The 18,688-nt window shown below is 43.7% G+C and overlaps 1 protein-coding gene across 2 annotated transcripts in view; it reads left to right on the top strand.

Moving 5' to 3' along the window:
- Window positions 1-1,637: 1,637 nt before the first annotated feature.
- The window catches only part of cadm2a (cell adhesion molecule 2a), a 242,838-nt gene continuing 225,787 nt past the window's right edge, over window positions 1,638-18,688 (top strand). For both annotated transcript variants that reach the window (XM_073479019.1, XM_073479017.1), the window contains exon 1: window positions 1,638-2,059. In XM_073479019.1, the coding sequence (XP_073335120.1) occupies window positions 1,999-2,059 (61 nt within the window). In that variant the 5' untranslated portion in view covers window positions 1,638-1,998. The remainder of the gene's footprint in view (window positions 2,060-18,688) is intronic.

Raw genomic sequence — 18,688 nt, 5'->3', positions numbered from 1 at the left:
AGCTCATACCTCAGACATGGACTGCCCTCACTACTGTCTAATCAAGCCCTTGTATTGTGGAACCCACTCTTTCTCTCACTGTTTCAGCCTTAACAGCTTCTTTTTTTTTTTCTTCAGAACGTGCTGTCTCCACCCCCTGTTCCCTGCCCCTATACACCGCCTTGTCCCATCAGTTCTCACCTCTCCACCCCTCTGATTGTTCCTCTGCGAGACAATTTCAAAAGCTCTGGCAGTTGTCAGCCGCAATACCTCACAGCCCTCTGACCTAGATCATCACCGTCGACGTATAAGTTGGCCAGTTCGTGTGGAGGGACAGCTCACACACCCAGAAGCATGTTTGCATGCTCCTTCTCCGTTTTGAATTCTGAGCATGCAACGCGTACACTGCAAAAAATGATCAGTTTTGGTCTCAGCTTGGACCCTGATCCGACTCACAGTGATAAAGTCCATATGAGACAATGCAGGACCTTCCAAAACACGTTGTTATGCATTTTCACATAACCTTCCTTAACTCGCACATCTTCACTGCAGAACTTCAGCTTCTTAGCTGCTCTTCTAATTATAATGAATGTCATTTATTTGTTGAGTTTTTAGGAGAGACGTTTGGGAGGTCCTTTTCGGCTGCCCACCTTTCCACGGGTTTTATATATCTGAGTATGTAGGTGTAAGTGTGTTAGTGTCTGTGTATCTTTATGTGTGTTCAAGGAGACATATTGTGCTCATTTTCGGGTTCATCATTTTGTTGTGGGTCACTTCGACAATAGGTTTACATGCTTTAATGCTCAAAAAAACACATCAGATGTCTCATACTGTCCACTGTGTTCCCCCCTCCATCTGAAACTCTCTGTTTTAGCTCCCGTCTCTTTAAGGCCCCTCCTCCTGAACACCCAGTCTGCTCTGATTGGTCAGCTCACGCACGCCTGAGCCAGCTAACAACGGGGTTGAATTGAAATGCCAAACTAGCCGCTAGGAATCATTTAGGCAAATGTGTGACATGGTGACATAGTGTGATGTCACAAAGTCACAGAGTTAAAGGAGGGACTACTGACGAGGCAGTTCAGGAGCAGTGTTTTCTGTGGGAGAGAGGAGCTTCTGTTGGTGCAGACTTTGACATTTTTTAGTTTTCAAGATCTTTTAAATGTGCAAAAAAAGTATATAAAAAACACTGAAGGAAGCATAAAAGCATAATAGGTCTCCTTTAAAGTGATTAATTTTATCGCCGAAGCTAAAAAAAAAGTGAAATAAATCAAAAGTTCTGCCTGATTTTCTCCCCAAAACAGTTCACTTCATATTTGCTCAGTATAATGGACAAGCTTTGACCTTTTATCATGGTAAGAGGTGTGTTAACTCATCCAACTGGCCTTGCATGCAAGTATTTTAACACTCAATAGGTCTAAATAAAGTTCAAATGGATATTTTTTGCAGTGTGTCTCACACGCTTGCCGCCCCTCCCTCCGTGCCTCCCCCCCCACCCCCTACTTCGCTTAGCCTCGGGTCTTAGTGATTGGTTCACCTTTCATGTCCGTCAAAGCTGTGTGGGCGGGACTCAAACAATCCACTCGTGTTCCCTGCGCTGTGGATTGTGCGCCACAGCAGAGCAAGACCGGGGCAGACAGTAGTACGGCAGCGGCAGCATCCACACTGTTACCGGAGGACGCCTGCTCTCAGTGCCTGAGCTTTACTGCTGCTGTGCGCAGGAGTCCCGCTAACTGAGCTGCTACCTCAGCGCCGGTGCATCCCTGAAAACATCCACAGTATTGTTTTTTGAGGGACATTGTTTATTATTTTTTTAAAAAAGCATCACAGTCTACGGGGTCGTTAAGTCGTTTGTGTTAACCCCCTTTCCTCCAAGAGACGCACGAAAGACGCACTATATACCAAGTCCACCTGGATTGCTGACAAAGCCGTCCGGTCCGGTTCGAAGGTCCAGTGGGGGAGAAACGCTGAGGAGAAGTTAGCGCGCGGAAGGCAAGAGCGAAGAAAGAGGAGGACGACAGGATGAATCTCAAGAGTAATTTGATTTTCACCCTCTACACTATTTATGGGATTCTTCTCAAAGGTGAGCCCGGGATGAGTGGTGCATAGTTGTATTGTGTACGTGCGCGTTGTATTTGTGTATGTGCGCAAATGTGTGTGTGTGTGTGTTTACGCGCGCATGTTGCAGGCCAGCAGCAGGGCAGGGTGAAGTGGCAGAACGCGCGGGTCCTGGCAGAAAGGTGCGGAGCTCTCACTCTCGCAGGGTTTCTCATCCTCACGTACGTGCGTTTCTCTGCCTGTACGTGCGTTGAATGTGCGCGCGAACGTGCGCGATGTGGGATAGTTCGAGAGAGAGAGAGAGAGCTTGTCTTGGATGTTAATGTTCAGGAATGAGGGGAGTCATTCTCATAATTGCGTGCTCAGGACACGACCTCAGCACCGCACAGACCCACAGTCTCGTGCCCTGTGCGTGAGTGGCAATCGAACCCCCCCCCCACAAAAAACAAACAAACAAAAAAACAAAACCAAACAAACAATTAAAAAAGAGCCCGCGAGGGAGACACACCTCACCGTGAAAGAAACAGACCCCGCGGTTGTTTTTGACTTGCAGCGCTTGGATGAGTCACGGAGGCACTGGCAGCCTTTTACGCACCGGACTGTGTGATGCTGCTGATGGCAGCAGCTTTAGAGGCTCGCAGACATGCAGAACATTTGTATTCCACACTGATTGTATTGTTTTCTTTCATGAATTTGACTTCTTGTGTACAGGTGTGGCGTCTGTGGCTCCAGCGCACTGTCATTGAGGTTTTTTAAAAAGGGTTATAGCCATTAACTTCAAACGAGTTGTAGGAGCAGGCCTGATTGGGATGTCAGATTTATTTTTTCAGCATACAATAATATACGGGTCCATCTTCTTCACCTTCTGGTTTACAAGATGAAAATCAGTTTGGTTGAACTCATCTAAATGCGAATGTTATCCCGATCTGGAGATTATTCTCGATAATTACACGATAACACACCTCACAGTGGTGTTTATCACCTGCCACAGAGGACCCGGCTGTAAACATGCCAGGAAGGTGACATTGGGGGTCAAGGTCACAGCCAATCGCTTGTAAGATGGGTCGGCTTGCTTTCAGCCACGCACTGAAGTAGAACTAGACGAGATAAATAACTCATAAATTGGAATGAAAATTGAGCTTTTGCCCAACTTTTACAGATCTTTTTTCATGGGATGGCTCGTATGCAAGGGAAATGACAACAAGTGAATTCTGGGAATGCAAGAATGATTTATTTTCACCTCAAGCTGGAATTTGTGTTCACCAGGCTCTCAGTTTTGATGATGCACGCCACACTTTGAGCTGTTTTGGAATCATTTTTCCATGTTGAACAAATGTGATACAAAGTCGCTTGAGCACAACCCAGTGGTGTTTTCTGTGGTAATTTCTCAGTACTTTCAAACACAAGTCCTGGACAACATCCAAAGAAATCTAACACAAATTCACCATTTATGTGAGAAGTTAAAGAGCGAGAGCTGGTGCGTTCACGCCGTGTGTGTGTGTGTGTGTGTGTGTGGGAGTGACGGGGCGGGAGGGTGATGGATTTACTCCCAAAACAACTGTCAGTCTCACAGCGCGGCCACGTACGCCACGCTGAGCGTCGGTTCTGTGGCATAAAGTCCACTTTATCCTCCCTCGAATCATATCAAGATTTACTGAAGGGTGACAAATGTATTAACACGAAAGTCTTGACTTTAAACGCTGTTTTCCACACGGGTGGATGAGAAATCCCACATGAGAGATCGTTTGTGCTTGATTCCCTTGATCATTTGTTGTTGTCTCTTTGAAGTGTGTGTGTGTGTGTGTGTGTGTGTGCATATAAGAGAGACAGAGAGAGCAGTCCTTTCTTAATAACCAGACATGATTAAGTCCATTCTTGACTTAATGAATTGGTATGTAATGAGGTATCTAAGGGTATCTGGTGTATCCGACAGCTCGCACTGCAGCATTCGCTAACGTTCCCCAGCCTTTCTTTTACTCTTTATTCTCCTAAGGGCGGCACACTCATTATGAGAGCGTCTGTGTGTGCGTGCGTGCGTGCGTGCGTGCGAGCGTGCGTATGTTTGCATATATCTTTGCAAATGTGTGCTCTGTTTGTATAGCTTATGTTTGAAGAGGCCTAAGCAAGGACATTATCATACCGAGTGCTCCACATCGGGCTCATTTCATCCTCACCACACACACGCATGCACACGCGCACACACACACACACACACACACACACACACACACATATCAGCCTCTTTCTCTCACTTCCTCTGTCTCCCTAACCCTGAAGAGGATAATGCTAGGCTGCTTGATTTGAACAGTCATCTCTTGGTGCAAGACCTATTATTGTATAGGTTCCACACAGCGGGCAGGTCAGCCTCCTCCTGAATGAAGTCTGTCTCGCCGAAGCCACATCCGTGCGCTCTGTAAATGACAGCTGTTTTCAGCCCCTCTGGGCCGCTGCCAGCTGGCATCAAGACATCCATAGACGCTGTATCTCTGTCACCGACGAGACCTGCGCGGTATATAGTGTGAACGTGAAGTGTTGTGATGAAGGTTGTTGTTTACCAACAGCCCGAGTTGTTAACATATTATCCAGTGTGTCTCATGCGCCCGTGCCGGAGCCAGAGAAAACAGCCTGTTATGCAAATGGGCCTCTTACGTAAGAGCTCGGGGCTGAGCGGCAGGCGAGGGGAGATAGAGGCAGAGAGCGACAGAGAAAGAGGGAGATGTTCGAGAATAGAGGAGTTGATGTAAGAGTAATGTGGGAGGAGAGGTGTGTGGAGGAGGAATGTGCAATCTCTGCCACTGAAGTGTGTGATACGTGTTGTTTGCTGTTTGGATGCCTGTTTATCTCTGCTGTGCTGTCTGTTTCCTGTCGCTCTGCCTGCCTGGTAGTCTTTCTGTTTTGAACTCTGATCTCGCTAGCCTAAATACAAACCCCCGCTGAGGGATGTGTTTATCCCCGCAGTGAGTCTAAGCTGCTGAAGGCTGACCCTCCATCCCTCTGTACTTCCGTCCATTCCTCCCTCGCTTCATCCTCCCATCCTGGTGTGGAGCTTTGTACCACAGCAGCGTGGGAAAGCTTCTGATAACAAGCGGCCTTGTGTGTGTGTGTTTGCAGAGCCACTGATTACACAGGAGAAACAAGATGTTCTCTCTTTCTTGCTCACTTGCACTCCCCCCTCCTGCTTCTGTGTGTTTGCGAGCGTGTTCATTTTCACGGCCACGCTTTGACGGGTAGAGCGTGCGAGGCGCTCTGTACCTCATACCAATGCCATGAAGCTTCAGTGCTGAGAATCCTCAGTAGAGCAGCACTGGCTCAAAGTGCATCACACACGCTCACACACACACACACATGGAGCTCCACTGTGGATTCACTGCTGCTCTGCCAAGGGATTTCCCGTGATCAAAGCCAGTCTTTTGTTAGTCCAGGTGTTAAAAAAGTTGAAACAGAAAGGAGGAGGAGGCTGGAGGGGAACGTGGCAGGTTTTGGAGCTCACACGCTCTTCATGGCAGAGCAGAAATGTGCCTCTACAGAGCTGCTCCAGAAACACTTGCAGCAAACCTGCCACCTGTTCCAACTCCTTCTCATACCAGTTTCTTCTCGGGAATGTATATCCATAAAGTTAAACACAGAAGCCCTCACGTTGTGTTTAGACATAGGGACAAAATGAGGCCCATCATTGTTAAACTGGAGAGAAAAAATGGAACCTAGCAAGAGTCCATGGAGGATTCAGAAAGTTCGAAGCTTGTCCTCCAACATGCAGAGCGCCAGCCAACAGCCCAGCCCCTGAACCAGCCAGTGGAAATCTCCAAGGATGCGCCCACACCGATTGACGCAACACGACTGTCATAACAGCCAGATCAGACGTCCTTGTTTTACAATACCCTTAGAAAGAAAGGTGCTCGAGATTTTACCAAGCAAATATCATCTTCAAAACATACAGTACAGTATTAAATGAACAGATCTCTCAAGCACCAGTGATCTAATATTATAGGCCTGCTTTTATTTGTCATATAGGCAACCTCAGGAAACATCTGGCACATCTGAGCCCTCTGTTTTGATTTACTGTACATCCTCATATCCTCAAAATATCCTCAAAAGCTACAGATTCAGTAAGAGGCAACATTCAGCCTGTATGAAGACTGTCATCTGGAGCCGACACAAAAAAATCAAGTATCTTTCTTCAGAATCATTTAAGAGTTCGCCTAAATTAACGTTGGGTCTCACAGTGTTGCTTTAATTGTCCACCTCAGTGCATGCACACGCCTTTCTGTTTATCTCTCCTTTCTGTTTCCCTCCCAGCAGCTTTACCTAGCCTACCTTCTACGTCAGCAGCAAGTTTTTAAAAAGTGGCAGAAAAAACACACCTCGCGTTTAGGGTTTTTATCAGCAATGGTTCTGTTGTCATAACAGCAGGTGGCAGCTTGTTAATTATGTAGCCGATCAAAACCAACGTGCACTGAGTGACATCGGAACAGCCAGGTGCACTTGCAAGTTTGTACAAGACAGCGGCACGAGTAGGCATTAGGCAGGCGACACTAAATAGTAGAGGTCACATCACAATCAGTGCGTTTACAGGAGGGGGGTAGTTCCAGAGAGCGTCTCTCTGCAGAGTGTGTGATTGACAGTAGACAGGAGGGGCACTAGTTAATCGATCACGGATGGCGTTGTTCCCTCGGACGGATCTTAAAAAAATAAGGTATAAAATGCTAAAATGGGTTGGCAGTTATACTTGGGCGGCCTTTATATACCTGGACAGTCCGGCCAAGGAAAACATATGTGTGGGAAAGACTGTTATCGGCTGATATGGGCTTTTTACAGATATACTGTGTCAGTGTACATGTTGTCCAATATGCGTTGATTTGAAAACTTTTTTACAGAAAATAATGCAAAATTAGATGCTCGTTTCAGTGCACTGATGTCATGTTATACAATAAAGTTCATTGTTAAACTGTAAAACATCCTGCTTCCATAATATAAGTATCACGATGCAGGCAAGAATCTCAATGGATGAAGATTTATTCAGGATAAATGAGGACACAAGGAATGAGCAAACAGCAGGGATCAGGGAAACTCAACAGCGGGGATCAAGGAAACACAAACAGGACACATGAGGATGAACCTTGCAAAAGAAAACAACAACAGATAACCCAAAAACCAAACCATGACGATACGTATCTTTGTCACAGCCATTGAGGGATAATTACAAAAAAATGTGTTGATGGGAACTGTTTTGACTCCCTTATGTTGGTATCGTCATCGGGGTTCTTGTGTCTTCAGAGAATATGACCCCGCCAGATGTCAACTGCTGAGATTTCATAACTTGCGGGTTTCCAGCACACTCCATTGTGCAGACATGCACACACACACATCCCCTGAGCGTTGATACAGTCATACAGTTTACTGAGTTCTGCAGTATACTGTAGGGCATTACTGATCCTGGCAAGAATCTCCTGAAAATAGAATAAATACTCTGGAGTAATTGGCTGCGGGGTGGAAATGACGCACCATCGCGGTTGGCTGTGTTAATAACTGCACATTTGAAGCATACAAATCGAAAAACATCTATAATTATCTAGTCAGGCTTAAATTCAAGGGCACATCATATTCATAAGATAGTTTAATTCTAATAAATAGCATACCACTTTAGAAAAAAGTGATAGGTGTTATCTAATGGAATCATATGTTGGGGATGCTGTGTGCTAATGACTTCCTGGCTTCCAAATGCAGAACATGTCATTTCTAATCCACAAATAAACATTTCTGTGGATAATCAAGGCAGAATAAATGTAGATGTTTTATTTTGGTATCAAGGCTGTGTTTCATATTTCTTAGGCAGTGTGTAATTTAAAGCCCGCCCAGAGCAAGAGAAGGGAGAGATCAAATGCAGCCTCCCATGGAGAACGGTGAGAGAGGAGCCCACAGGTGGATTCAGCTGCAACAGCAGCGGCGGCAGCAGACAACGGGCTTGCACCCTAAATAGACCTCCCAGTAGGTGCACGGAGTGTGCAAACTCAGCTAACATATCAGCTGATGGGGCTTTTCTTCAAAGTGAACATGTAGCTATTTATGTGTACAAGTCAGGATATGAAATAATGTGCATTTATTTATGTGTAACTTATTAAACCATAGAACCAGTTAGAAAATAATGCTGTTCATTCGTACTTCTGGTCAGCTTTGTTTGCATCGATTTGATATGATTCATCCTTCTCATCGGAAAACTTCTTGATTGACAAGCAAACTTCCGCCTGATGTTTGCCTTCTTTTGTTTGAGTCAGACTCCAGCGATCGGGTACAATCGACACGTACAAATTAAACCCAAGCACACGGCATACCGGGGAAGACAGACTGCGTTATTGGTTGCGAGAGCGTCGGCCTGTGTGTACGCGTCCATGCATATGTGATGTCTGTATTAGCATTGAATTCCAAAGGATTAGCGAGTGGCTAATCTGAGGCTCCAGTCTTTGACAAGCCATGTGTCACTAATCTCAAACACTCTGGAATAAAGAGACACAAACACAATCACCTTTTTGGATTAAAACTCTCCATGCAGAGGGTGTTGTAATCTTTCACTCAAACCAGGGAGAGGTAAACGAAGTTCAGACTGAGGAAAATGAGAAATTAAAGAAAACCAAAGATAATGAAGTTATTTTCTGCCTCTTTCGCTCTCTCTCTCTTATGCACATACAGTGCGTATGCTTGCAAATAAGCATACGAATGAAGTGTGTCCATTTACCATGCACTTACACTTGAACCGAAGGTGCTCTACAAGTTCATGTATTGTCCCTCCTCTCTTAACAACCCCTTAGCCAAGATAATGTTCTTTTTATGTTATGTGGCCTTTCATCTGACAGCTCCTTTTCATACAATTCCCCCAGGGCCAGAGTCTGGAGACTTGGTAGTACATGTTACAGTAATCATTTTCTTCAACAGCGATAAAGATATGGACAGCCGTGACTCTGCCTACTCCCTCAGCTCCTCTGCCCCCAACTCCGATATTGTTCGGGGACTCTGTGTCTGTTCTTGACAGAAATGAATTCAGCCAAAGCAAAGCAAGCCCATATTGTGTACAGAAACACTCTCACACACGCAGCCATATTGTGTGTGTACACCGAAAACATACACTCTCGCGCGAAAATACACATGCACACAAAAAACCCAGAGGTGTTGAGACACAGCAGTGAGAAAACAGCAGGCTAGTGTTTTGCTTTTCGGGGGCTACATTTGCTGGACTATACACGGGATGAAGCTTCGAAATTGTGGCATGTTTTTATGACCCAGATTCAGAGAGAACTTTCTGTCTACATACACAGGCGTATTTTTCAGTCAAATCGGGGTTGACAGGAAGAGTGAATTCCCAGGGAATGTGTTAAAAAAGGTTGGAGGTAGAGCGAAAAACAGAACAGGGATGGGACAGAGAGAGAGAGAGATATACAGCTGCTATATCCAGGCCATCTTTTGGGTTGAGATAGGGACAATTAATCAAAATATTACTGAAATTGTAATGTGGCCAAGTGCAAGATCCAAATAGCAGAAGCTTCAGTTTTTTTTGACAAGGGTAAAATGCGTGACAGAACAGGATTACAGTGAAGTGCTGTAGTGCTGCAAACATGCCCTGGCCTACAAATCTCAAGATGTAAGAGAACATGTTTGTTTGGTACAGACTAGTACGTTCTGTACGTCCCTGATCGAGTCTGAGAGAGTAGTAACCGAGTCCGATCTGAACTCGACAGGCTTTACTTCCAAACCCAACCCCAACCCAGTTTAACTCAGTTAAATCCCTGTTTGGACGAGGGATGGGTACCGAACTTCGATGCTTTTATGGGACCGACCGAATTGCCTCAATACCATCGAGTATCGAAAAATGTCTTGTCATTCGATACCAAATTTGGATACTTCTGATAATCTAATCAGCGTCAGTGAGCCAATAAGCATGCAACGTGCTTGTTTGGCCAAGAACTAATAGCGCTGGGGATCAACTGTCTGGAGACGTGTAGGAAAAACAGCCAGAGACGGGGCTCACAACACTGTGGTTTATTTTTTCATGAAACTGCTTTGAGTCTGTAAAAATGTCAAGGACCTGAAAAATAAAACTAAATATTTTTACCATAATGTGTAAATGTGTTCATGAAATTGGTTTTGAAAAAGTAGCATTCAGGAACCAGTAACAAAGTCAAGGTACGCTACAATACCCGATGCTGAAACTTGCAACTACTTTCTAAAGTAGTCCTAAAAACCTGCCAGTTTCCACCAATGAGACTGGACGAGACTGTGTATCATCTCAATTGCAGCGACTCGACTAGTCAGGCCTTTTAATTGCTGGATATAATTTGTAGCATCTTAAAATATGAATGAGCATAGTGATGGTGAGTTATTTGCAGTTTACAGTTATATTTATGGAATTGATGAAACTGAAAATGTGAGTGAGAGAGAGAGAGAGCGAACAGCAGAGGGTGAAGGTGAATGCAGACGGAGCGGAGGCGAAGCAGTGAAGTTGTCAGTCAAGCAGTAAATTTAAATTGTAAGGTCAAGCAAATGCTACCATGGTTACGGTTTGCCTGTTTAACCTGATTACAGACATTGACAGGATAGGTTACCATGAAAGGGCAATGTTCTACGCACATTGATATAATATTGAAAAAAATAATATATACATATAGCCTATTTTATATTGATGACCTGACTGACCCCAACCCGAACCATGGACATCATTTCAATTTTTTTTTCTTCTCCTCTGCAAATACAGTGGGGGTCAAATCCAGTCAGTTGGTTCATAAACAGGAAATGAACACATATCCACATAAAATCCCACAGGTGCTCCTCCAGTCACTGTTCATATTTTTCTTAGGCATCGCTGGTATTCCATCAAGTAATCCCTAAAATGAGTTCCATCCCTCTTCAATGACATTACTCATTTCCTCCTGATGGCTCATAGACATTTAACACTCACACTACTCATACTACTACTAACTACAACCCATTTTTCATTGTTATAATAACATAGTAGAGTAACATTATGTCTGACAAATTGTTACAGACCTGGCATTTGTATTTACAACAGTGGTGTTACACTCAGAAACTATGGGTGGGTGGGTCAATTGCACAAAATGCCAATTTCCACGTAATGTTTCTTTGATGTTATGGTTATTTAATATTGTGCAAAAACATTGATTTATTCCTTAATTGCTTAACTTGTTCTTAAAGCACAACACTATAGAGTTATGTCATGATACTAATTGAAAAGCAGGATTTACTGCATCCACAAATACACGTCCGTGCTCTTGTTTTAGCATCGCAATCTCAAAGGAAGCCTGGAAGTAGCTAAAGCTAATTGAAATATAATTCCCCAAAGACACATGTTCATGTTAATTGACTTTCTGTGTGTGCCCGTGTTTGTGTGTGTGTGTGTTTGCACTTGAGTGTGTACGTGTGTATGTTTTTGTATTCATATTATCGCCGGAAGTCACTTTCTAGTCCCTTGTCTAATCATCAGCTCGAGGGTCCCCCCACATCTTAATTCAGTGCTTGAAAGCTATTAGACGCTCTTTTTTACATGAGCGCCGTTTTCTGTGCACGTCTAATGTTAGAATCCACTGATGTTGTCTTAAACTCAGCATGAACCGGTCCTTCCATTGTGACCTGTGCACACCATGAATTAAAGCAGCGTTAAGTTCAGGTTGTATGCCTCAGATAGTTGGTTATGTGCAGAACAATAGGGCTTTAGATGGGGGATCTTTGAAAGACTGTGTGTGTTTGTGTGAAACTAGAGATATATTTAAAGCCTGTAATTAACTGATTACTTTTCAGAGCTGAAGGTGTGAAATTTCATCCAACTGAAAATGTTTCACACCAATACTCCTGTAAACAGACACACATACACACAGACACACACAAACACACAAACACATAGAATATAACCGTTAGCATAAAAAACATATTTCACAACTGAAAAGATTGTTTTTAGAATTGTAAGTGATAAATGAGAAAAATGGCTTTGGTATTTTCTTTTGCTCAAAAGATGGAAAACCCAACAACAACCTGACCAAACCAGTAAACACTCCGGCTGGTGGTTGACGTACTGTGAGTTGGGTGGTGCTTGGTTTTGGCTCATCCATTTTAGAACAGTAAACAATATCGTGGCCATCTTGTAATGATGTCATATTATAGCTAAACAGAACCAAGGCTCCAGACTGTGACCATTTAGTTGCATTTTTGCAACCTATCTTCGAGACAGTGCGATTAGATTTTGATTTAGTTTTTTAAATTAATCGTAATCATCATCATCATCATCGTCCAATATCTTGAGAAGCGTTTCTGCTGGTAATGTTTTGCCGTGGCTGCCACAGCAATAAAAAAGAAAAATAAAATCACCAAAAAAAAAAGCATTCGTCGATCAATATAAGTGGACCTCCTAAATTTTGCACCGGTGCTCCTAAAATTTTCAGTAGGGTGCTTCGAGTGGAAAAAAAGTTAGTCTGTAACCTTGAGTACAGCAAAATATGTTTCTGAAAACATTTTGAAGGCAATGCAGTCACCGAATCTTGATTCATATTGGATCAGCACCGCCTCGTCCTACAGTTTGATCTCAGTTTGGTGGGACGCCCCTCTCTCGATGTGAGAGACAGTGCGAGGCGAGTCACTCTCTCAATTCCACTTCTATACTCTTTGTCTGTGGAAGGGTTGGGGTCAGGGTTACAGCCATTGTTTATTTGTACATACTACCCACATTGTTATGACAAAAATCTGCTTGAAAATCAGCAAAAAACATGTTTATACTGTGTATAACACAGAATAACCTCCGACCTGAGCCTCAGGGTTTACTCTGCTGTATGATGTCTTACATTCAGTTGTCTATATTCTCTCTACCCGTATGGATCTTGTTTCTAATTCCAAAATCCTATATTGGTTCTAATTTTGGAGTCGGGTCGCTCCCTGTGTAGAGATTGCTGCGGGCCTGTTGTAGAGGGGAGGGAAGATGGAGTCAAGTGAGACAATTTATAACAGTTAAAAACCAAATGAACTGAGACCCTTGGCTTGGGTGAGCGAGCGGCAGCATACATAATGCGCCTTAGGGATTTCTTCTCCACACTCATTGTGCCGTGCACAGTGTGTGTGTGTGTGTGTGTGTGTGTGTGTGTTTGTGTCCAAGCTAGCAAGCACATAGGACACAGAGACACACAGCCCCCTCCACCATCTGTCTCTGTTTGCCACATTGCAAATCCATTATATGCTACACAACATTATTCCCCCCATCCTAAGTGGCACACACCCCTGAGCTTACTTCCACTATCCTACTCAGTGGAACGGTGACAATTTGCCACCGCATACACATCTTTGTTAGGGATGCTGTGGCATGTTTTCAGCTGGATTTTAATACATATTTTCATGCTCCATTTGCATGTTTTGTAAGTTGGTGTTTAGCACTGATGCTTTGAGATTTTACAAGCCTGTTTGCTTGTTCCTGTTGCTTTATGTGGGTATTTGTGTGATAAGATATTGTCAGGTCTGCGCTGGTCCGACACTGGACTTTCATAATCCTCCTCCGGAATTATTAATTCTTGTATTTTGGCAGACAGATTTAACACATGCACACACACACACGCACGCACACACACTGCATGACTCTGGGTAAGGCTTGGCTCAGTAGTTTTATAGCTAACTCATCTCCAGTTCTAATCAAAACGCTTCCCCAGCCCCGAACCTCCCGCTGAGGAAACAAAGAAGTTATTATGTTTTTAAATGGTCTCCAATTACGGGTAATTTCACCGCCTATCTTAAAGCTATTTGCTTTTCTCTCACTTTGCTCCAGTTGGATAGAACAAGCATGGTGCTTTGCAAAAACAATGAGCAGACAAGTTCGACATACAGCAGATGCATTCTTTTTGGAATACAGAACGGTCCGCCTTTCCTTCCTTGCACTCCCTCTCTGTCTCTCCTCATCTCTTATCATTAGAAATGGGGAAACACAGTTAACTCAATTCCTCCTTTATCTTCCTCATTAGTGTTTGTCTCACAGTGCACTCAATTACTCAGTCCATCACTCCCCTATACCCACAAGTCAAAAGCCTTAGCCGGCAGAAGTGAGTCAAAATTCTCATGAATCCAGTCAGACTCATTAGCGAGTGGTGCATTTATGTGCTTTACATAAACATTTCCAACCCACAGCACTGCTCGTGAGCTCTTTTCAACAGTACAGCCCTATCAGCTGGCAGCGGTGAGTCGTGCTACATTTCACACCGCTGGCTTTTATTTTAAATCTCAAGCTATGGCCCCCGTTGAAAGAACTTAGCACAGCTGGATCCGTTTTGATGGATTGGATTCCAGCCGTAACCTTGGCTGTATGTTCTGGCTTTTGGCAGCAGTCATTTATTTTTGGACTGCATGACATTTCAATAATAGCAGCTTTTTTCACCGGAGAATTTGTCAACGTAATTGTTTTGGAAAATTGTTAATGCCTCCTGTTACAAGTCATATCCTCTGCCCATTTCGTATCCAAATAAGAGACTGTCTTTGCAGATACTGACCTGGAATACGAAAGTCAAGTGATTAAAATTATGACTCAGAAATAAAAGTCATTGGAAGTGTCTGAAACAAGCATCCATTGCCATGAAACCCATTTATGCAGCTGAGTTAAGCAAAATAGATTTTTTTTTCTTGATTTATGAGACACCTAGGGGGTTTTACAGTATGCAATTCTGTATATTCCTCCTTCTCTCTGCCTCCTTATCTCCTTTTGCAAATTCATGCTATGGCAGCCATTGCGGTGTAGTTTTGCCAACATGCTAATGCTGCTGTATGTGTATCCAGTTCAAATGGACCAGCTGATGCTAATCTCTGCTAATCCATTTCAGAAGCACCCTCAGAGCAACATTATCATGCTACTCTGCAGTTAAGATGGATAGTGGAAGAGAGGCTACCACAGAACGGTGAATGGAGATATCAGCGTAGCAAATATTAAATCATAACAGCTGACACATGCAAATCCTCACACCAGTGGTCACCTTCCAGTGCCCGCTTCTACACACACATGCACAGACACAGACGCACACACTGGGCTGCAGCAGACATGAGCTATTACTGAAGAGATAGGCCCAAAATCTCCTGGCACCGCAGTCATAATGAGACAGTGTTAACCACAGTTGCACTGAGCTGGTAAATGGCAGCCTACTCTCCAGGACTAAGCGCTGATCCTAAGCCCTTGTCATAATGCACTGGTCACCCTAATCCTGACCTTATTAAAAGTGAGCCTCTAACCAAAAACGGAGCCAGTATCTATCTGTAGTAGTTCCTCAGTACAGCTGGTCCCAGTCCAGCCTGTTTGAAAGGTGGTGACCTTCACGGGGACATAATCCTGGAGCCACCTTTCACCCTCATAGGTATTATGATCACAGAGCTGAGGTCACTGCGCTTTTCTGATGAATCCCGTTGTACTGTATGTATTCTAAGAAAAGTGCAGTGATTGACTGAATATGAGATTTTCCGCTAGATATGGATCATTTCCATATTCATACACAATCGCAGGGCAATGCATCACAGAGAGTAGTGTCATATTTCACATGGCAGCAAGACGTAATTTGACCGTGATATGAAATAATAAGAAATTCCCTGTCAGCAGCAAATTTACGCCATTTAAACTTCATGCTCATATCCTCATGGGGCACATATAGTGATGACAGTGTGTTTCTTATCTGAGATCTTTAATGAAACGCTGTACTTTTGATATATTTTCCTGACATCAAGGTCTACGCTATAGCCTTGATGTCCTGTTACGAAGCTCTACTCGTAGTTGAAGGTGCACTATTTTTTTTAGGGGAAGAAATTGAAGAGAAACACGCTTCATTTCATGACTGAATTAACTGTATAAACAGTTTATTGGCGGACCCTGCCACCTTTCTAGCTTCAAACAGTGCTCTGGGGACTGTATGTTCCTCTGAAAACAGCTTGTTTATTCAGTTATTGAAAAGAGAAATATTTCTGAGTTTGTATTATTACCTCATTCATTTTGTAAATTCAGACTTGAATTTCTTCTCCAAAACTACATAGCTTCCCTTTAAAAATGATCATGAACTTGATTAAATGCTGTGTTCTAGGGTTGGGCCGCTGAACGATGCTATCGTCCATCGCTGATGGCTAACAGCCATCAACTACTAATCCCTGACCATCGTGATGACATTGTGATTTAAAAGGCTCCCCACCAGAGAGCACAATGAAGTGGCCTGTCCCCTCAGAGTTGCCGTAGGGCAAGAGTTGGTGTTGTTTGTGATATATGAAGGGAGGAAATGAAAAGAAGTATGTTGCAGCTCAGTGCACTAACATTACGTCTCCATGTCCCGTTTAGTATTTTCTTATTAAACCAGCTCAGTTAAGTGTACCCAAGACAGTCGCTTCCTTGGCTAGTCGGCCAACGTTGTTTTATGCACATGAGGCTGAACAAAGCTAAGTAACGGACATGTGGTGCAAAGACGAGGGCGATTTTAAACCTGGCACAGGGATGTATGTCGGTGGTAACAGGAGATAGTTTCCTCTGCAGGGTGAGAAAGTTGGAGGTTCATGTCAGAGCAACGGTGGGAAACAGCGGCGGCTACAGCAGTGAGCTATTACGCAACTGCTGCCTTACGACAACACTGAGGGGACACGCTGACTCAAATTCATAAACAACAATGTCGTCACCCATCACAATGTTTCAATGTAGACATCGTCATATGCCAGTTTGGTATACATAGCCCATCCCTACTGTGTTCTCCTGGTTCAGTCATGCTGTTGGACTGGCTTCATGTGCACTTCACTCACACTTTTTTGGCTTCATAATGTCCTCAAAGAGACGTTCCTGCATAATTGCTGACATTTTGATACGCTACGTCTTTGCACTGCAAGGCACGGTATGAAACAGAAGTATTGTTATGTGAAGAAAAAAAAGCAAGCAGCAACAGAGATTGCAGCTGAATGTGCTTGTGAAGCAACTAAGTGGACATTTATTTGCTAATTTGTATCAAATTAGGCCTTTTAAAGTATGACGCTATACCAAACAGAAATATTGCTTTAACTGCTCGCAGCGCTTTCATCCCCTTCCAGCTTGATTAGAATACTTAACAGCATAATCCCTGAAGTCTCAGCAGTTCTACTGATATACAGTGGGTACTTGTCATTCAAAGGAGACCACCGCTGATGGAGGAGATAACAGGAGAGAGAAAGGTAGGAGGAAAATGGCGAGAAACAGACAAAGGCGGCAGAAGAAGACGAACCATGCGAAGGTGGTCGGTTTATTTATGCAAGTGTATGTTGGCCTGGCTGCGATCCTGAGTGACACGTTACAGGCCACCGCCGCGCCAGCGCTCTCTTAAAGCCCTGATGTGATAAGATGAGACGAGACAGGGACGAGGGCAGCGGCAACAACGTTGTGCATGTGTCATAAATGGGTTGAGGGTGAGGGGGATGAGAGAATTAGAGGGATGTGGGGGTAACAGGATGGATGAGGGGGGAGCACAGAGGCATTCTTATAACACATCTGCTCCCTGACTATATACAGGCAGGAATTTGGAGCAGAGACAGATTAACCGCGAGAATCTGAACAACAACGACAAAAAAAATATGAAAGACAGACCAAAAAAAGAGCAGCAGCCATGCATGAGATATTCAGGAAATGAGCTCTGACACAGCTTCAATCTTGTGCTCAAACACCTAAACACTATCTCACAAATCCAAATACGCAAGTTTGAGCTATTTATTATGTATGTAGACACAATCACAGAGATAAACAGCAACAGCATAGAGGTGATGGTATATATGGGTCATTGCAAGAAGCATCAGATGTGAATGCACTAAAAATGGTTCCCGTGTTTTTTTTCCCAGTTCCTTTCTCTTTCTGTCTGTCCTTCCACTCCCTCTCCTCCCTATCTGGAGGTTTCTCTCCTACCCTCGACACCTCACTCTCCGGCGTCACCCGGGGCTTTCATCTTGGCAGGGTGCTCCCTTTATGAGAATACTCCAATTGGCAGACAAGCGCCCTTGTCAGACACCATTCATTGCACTAGCATAGATATGAAAAGTGTTTTAACAAGCACCGCTGAGTTTTGCCGTGCAGCCGAAACTGAATACCAATGGCGATGCAGATCCTGTGACCAAATTAAAGAGGCAGAAAAAGTTTGGAGACAGTTATGTTGACGTCCTTGTCAGACATTAAAGTTTGACTGCAGCAGCCTCAAGGTAGCGAGTAAAGTTTGCTTTGCCGATATCCGTGGAGAATTCGGACCTAGAAAAGCAGTAGTGAAGTTAACTGAATTGGATACTGCGTCATAGTTTCTGAACTTGATTTTCTTGCATTAAAAGTGTTTGAATATATAATCTTGGCTGTCAAAACTTCCATTTAATATTCAGACACTAAGGGACTTACTCTATTATTAGGTATGTTAATACTTAATGATTGTCCTGCATAGATTTGTGTCCATAGATCAGAGCGAGCCAGGTAGCCATTTATCCATCAGATGAATGGCTGTTATATGCAACGTCTGGACAGAAACAATCAATGGGAGTTGATGACATACCCTTGTAAAGTAAGAGTCTGGCTGTGAGGTCAGTTCAAGAGGGTTTTTTTGATAGATCCATCGCTACTGTGAAGAATATAGATGGTTCTGCAGTTGTTTGAATTGAAGGAGGTGTTTGG

Source organism: Pagrus major, chromosome 13, assembly GCF_040436345.1.
Source record: "Pagrus major chromosome 13, Pma_NU_1.0".
NCBI classification, from domain to species: domain Eukaryota; kingdom Metazoa; phylum Chordata; class Actinopteri; order Spariformes; family Sparidae; genus Pagrus; species Pagrus major.
The sequence above is the reverse complement of the archived record's forward strand: the minus strand, read 5'-3'. Positions and strand labels throughout refer to the sequence as shown.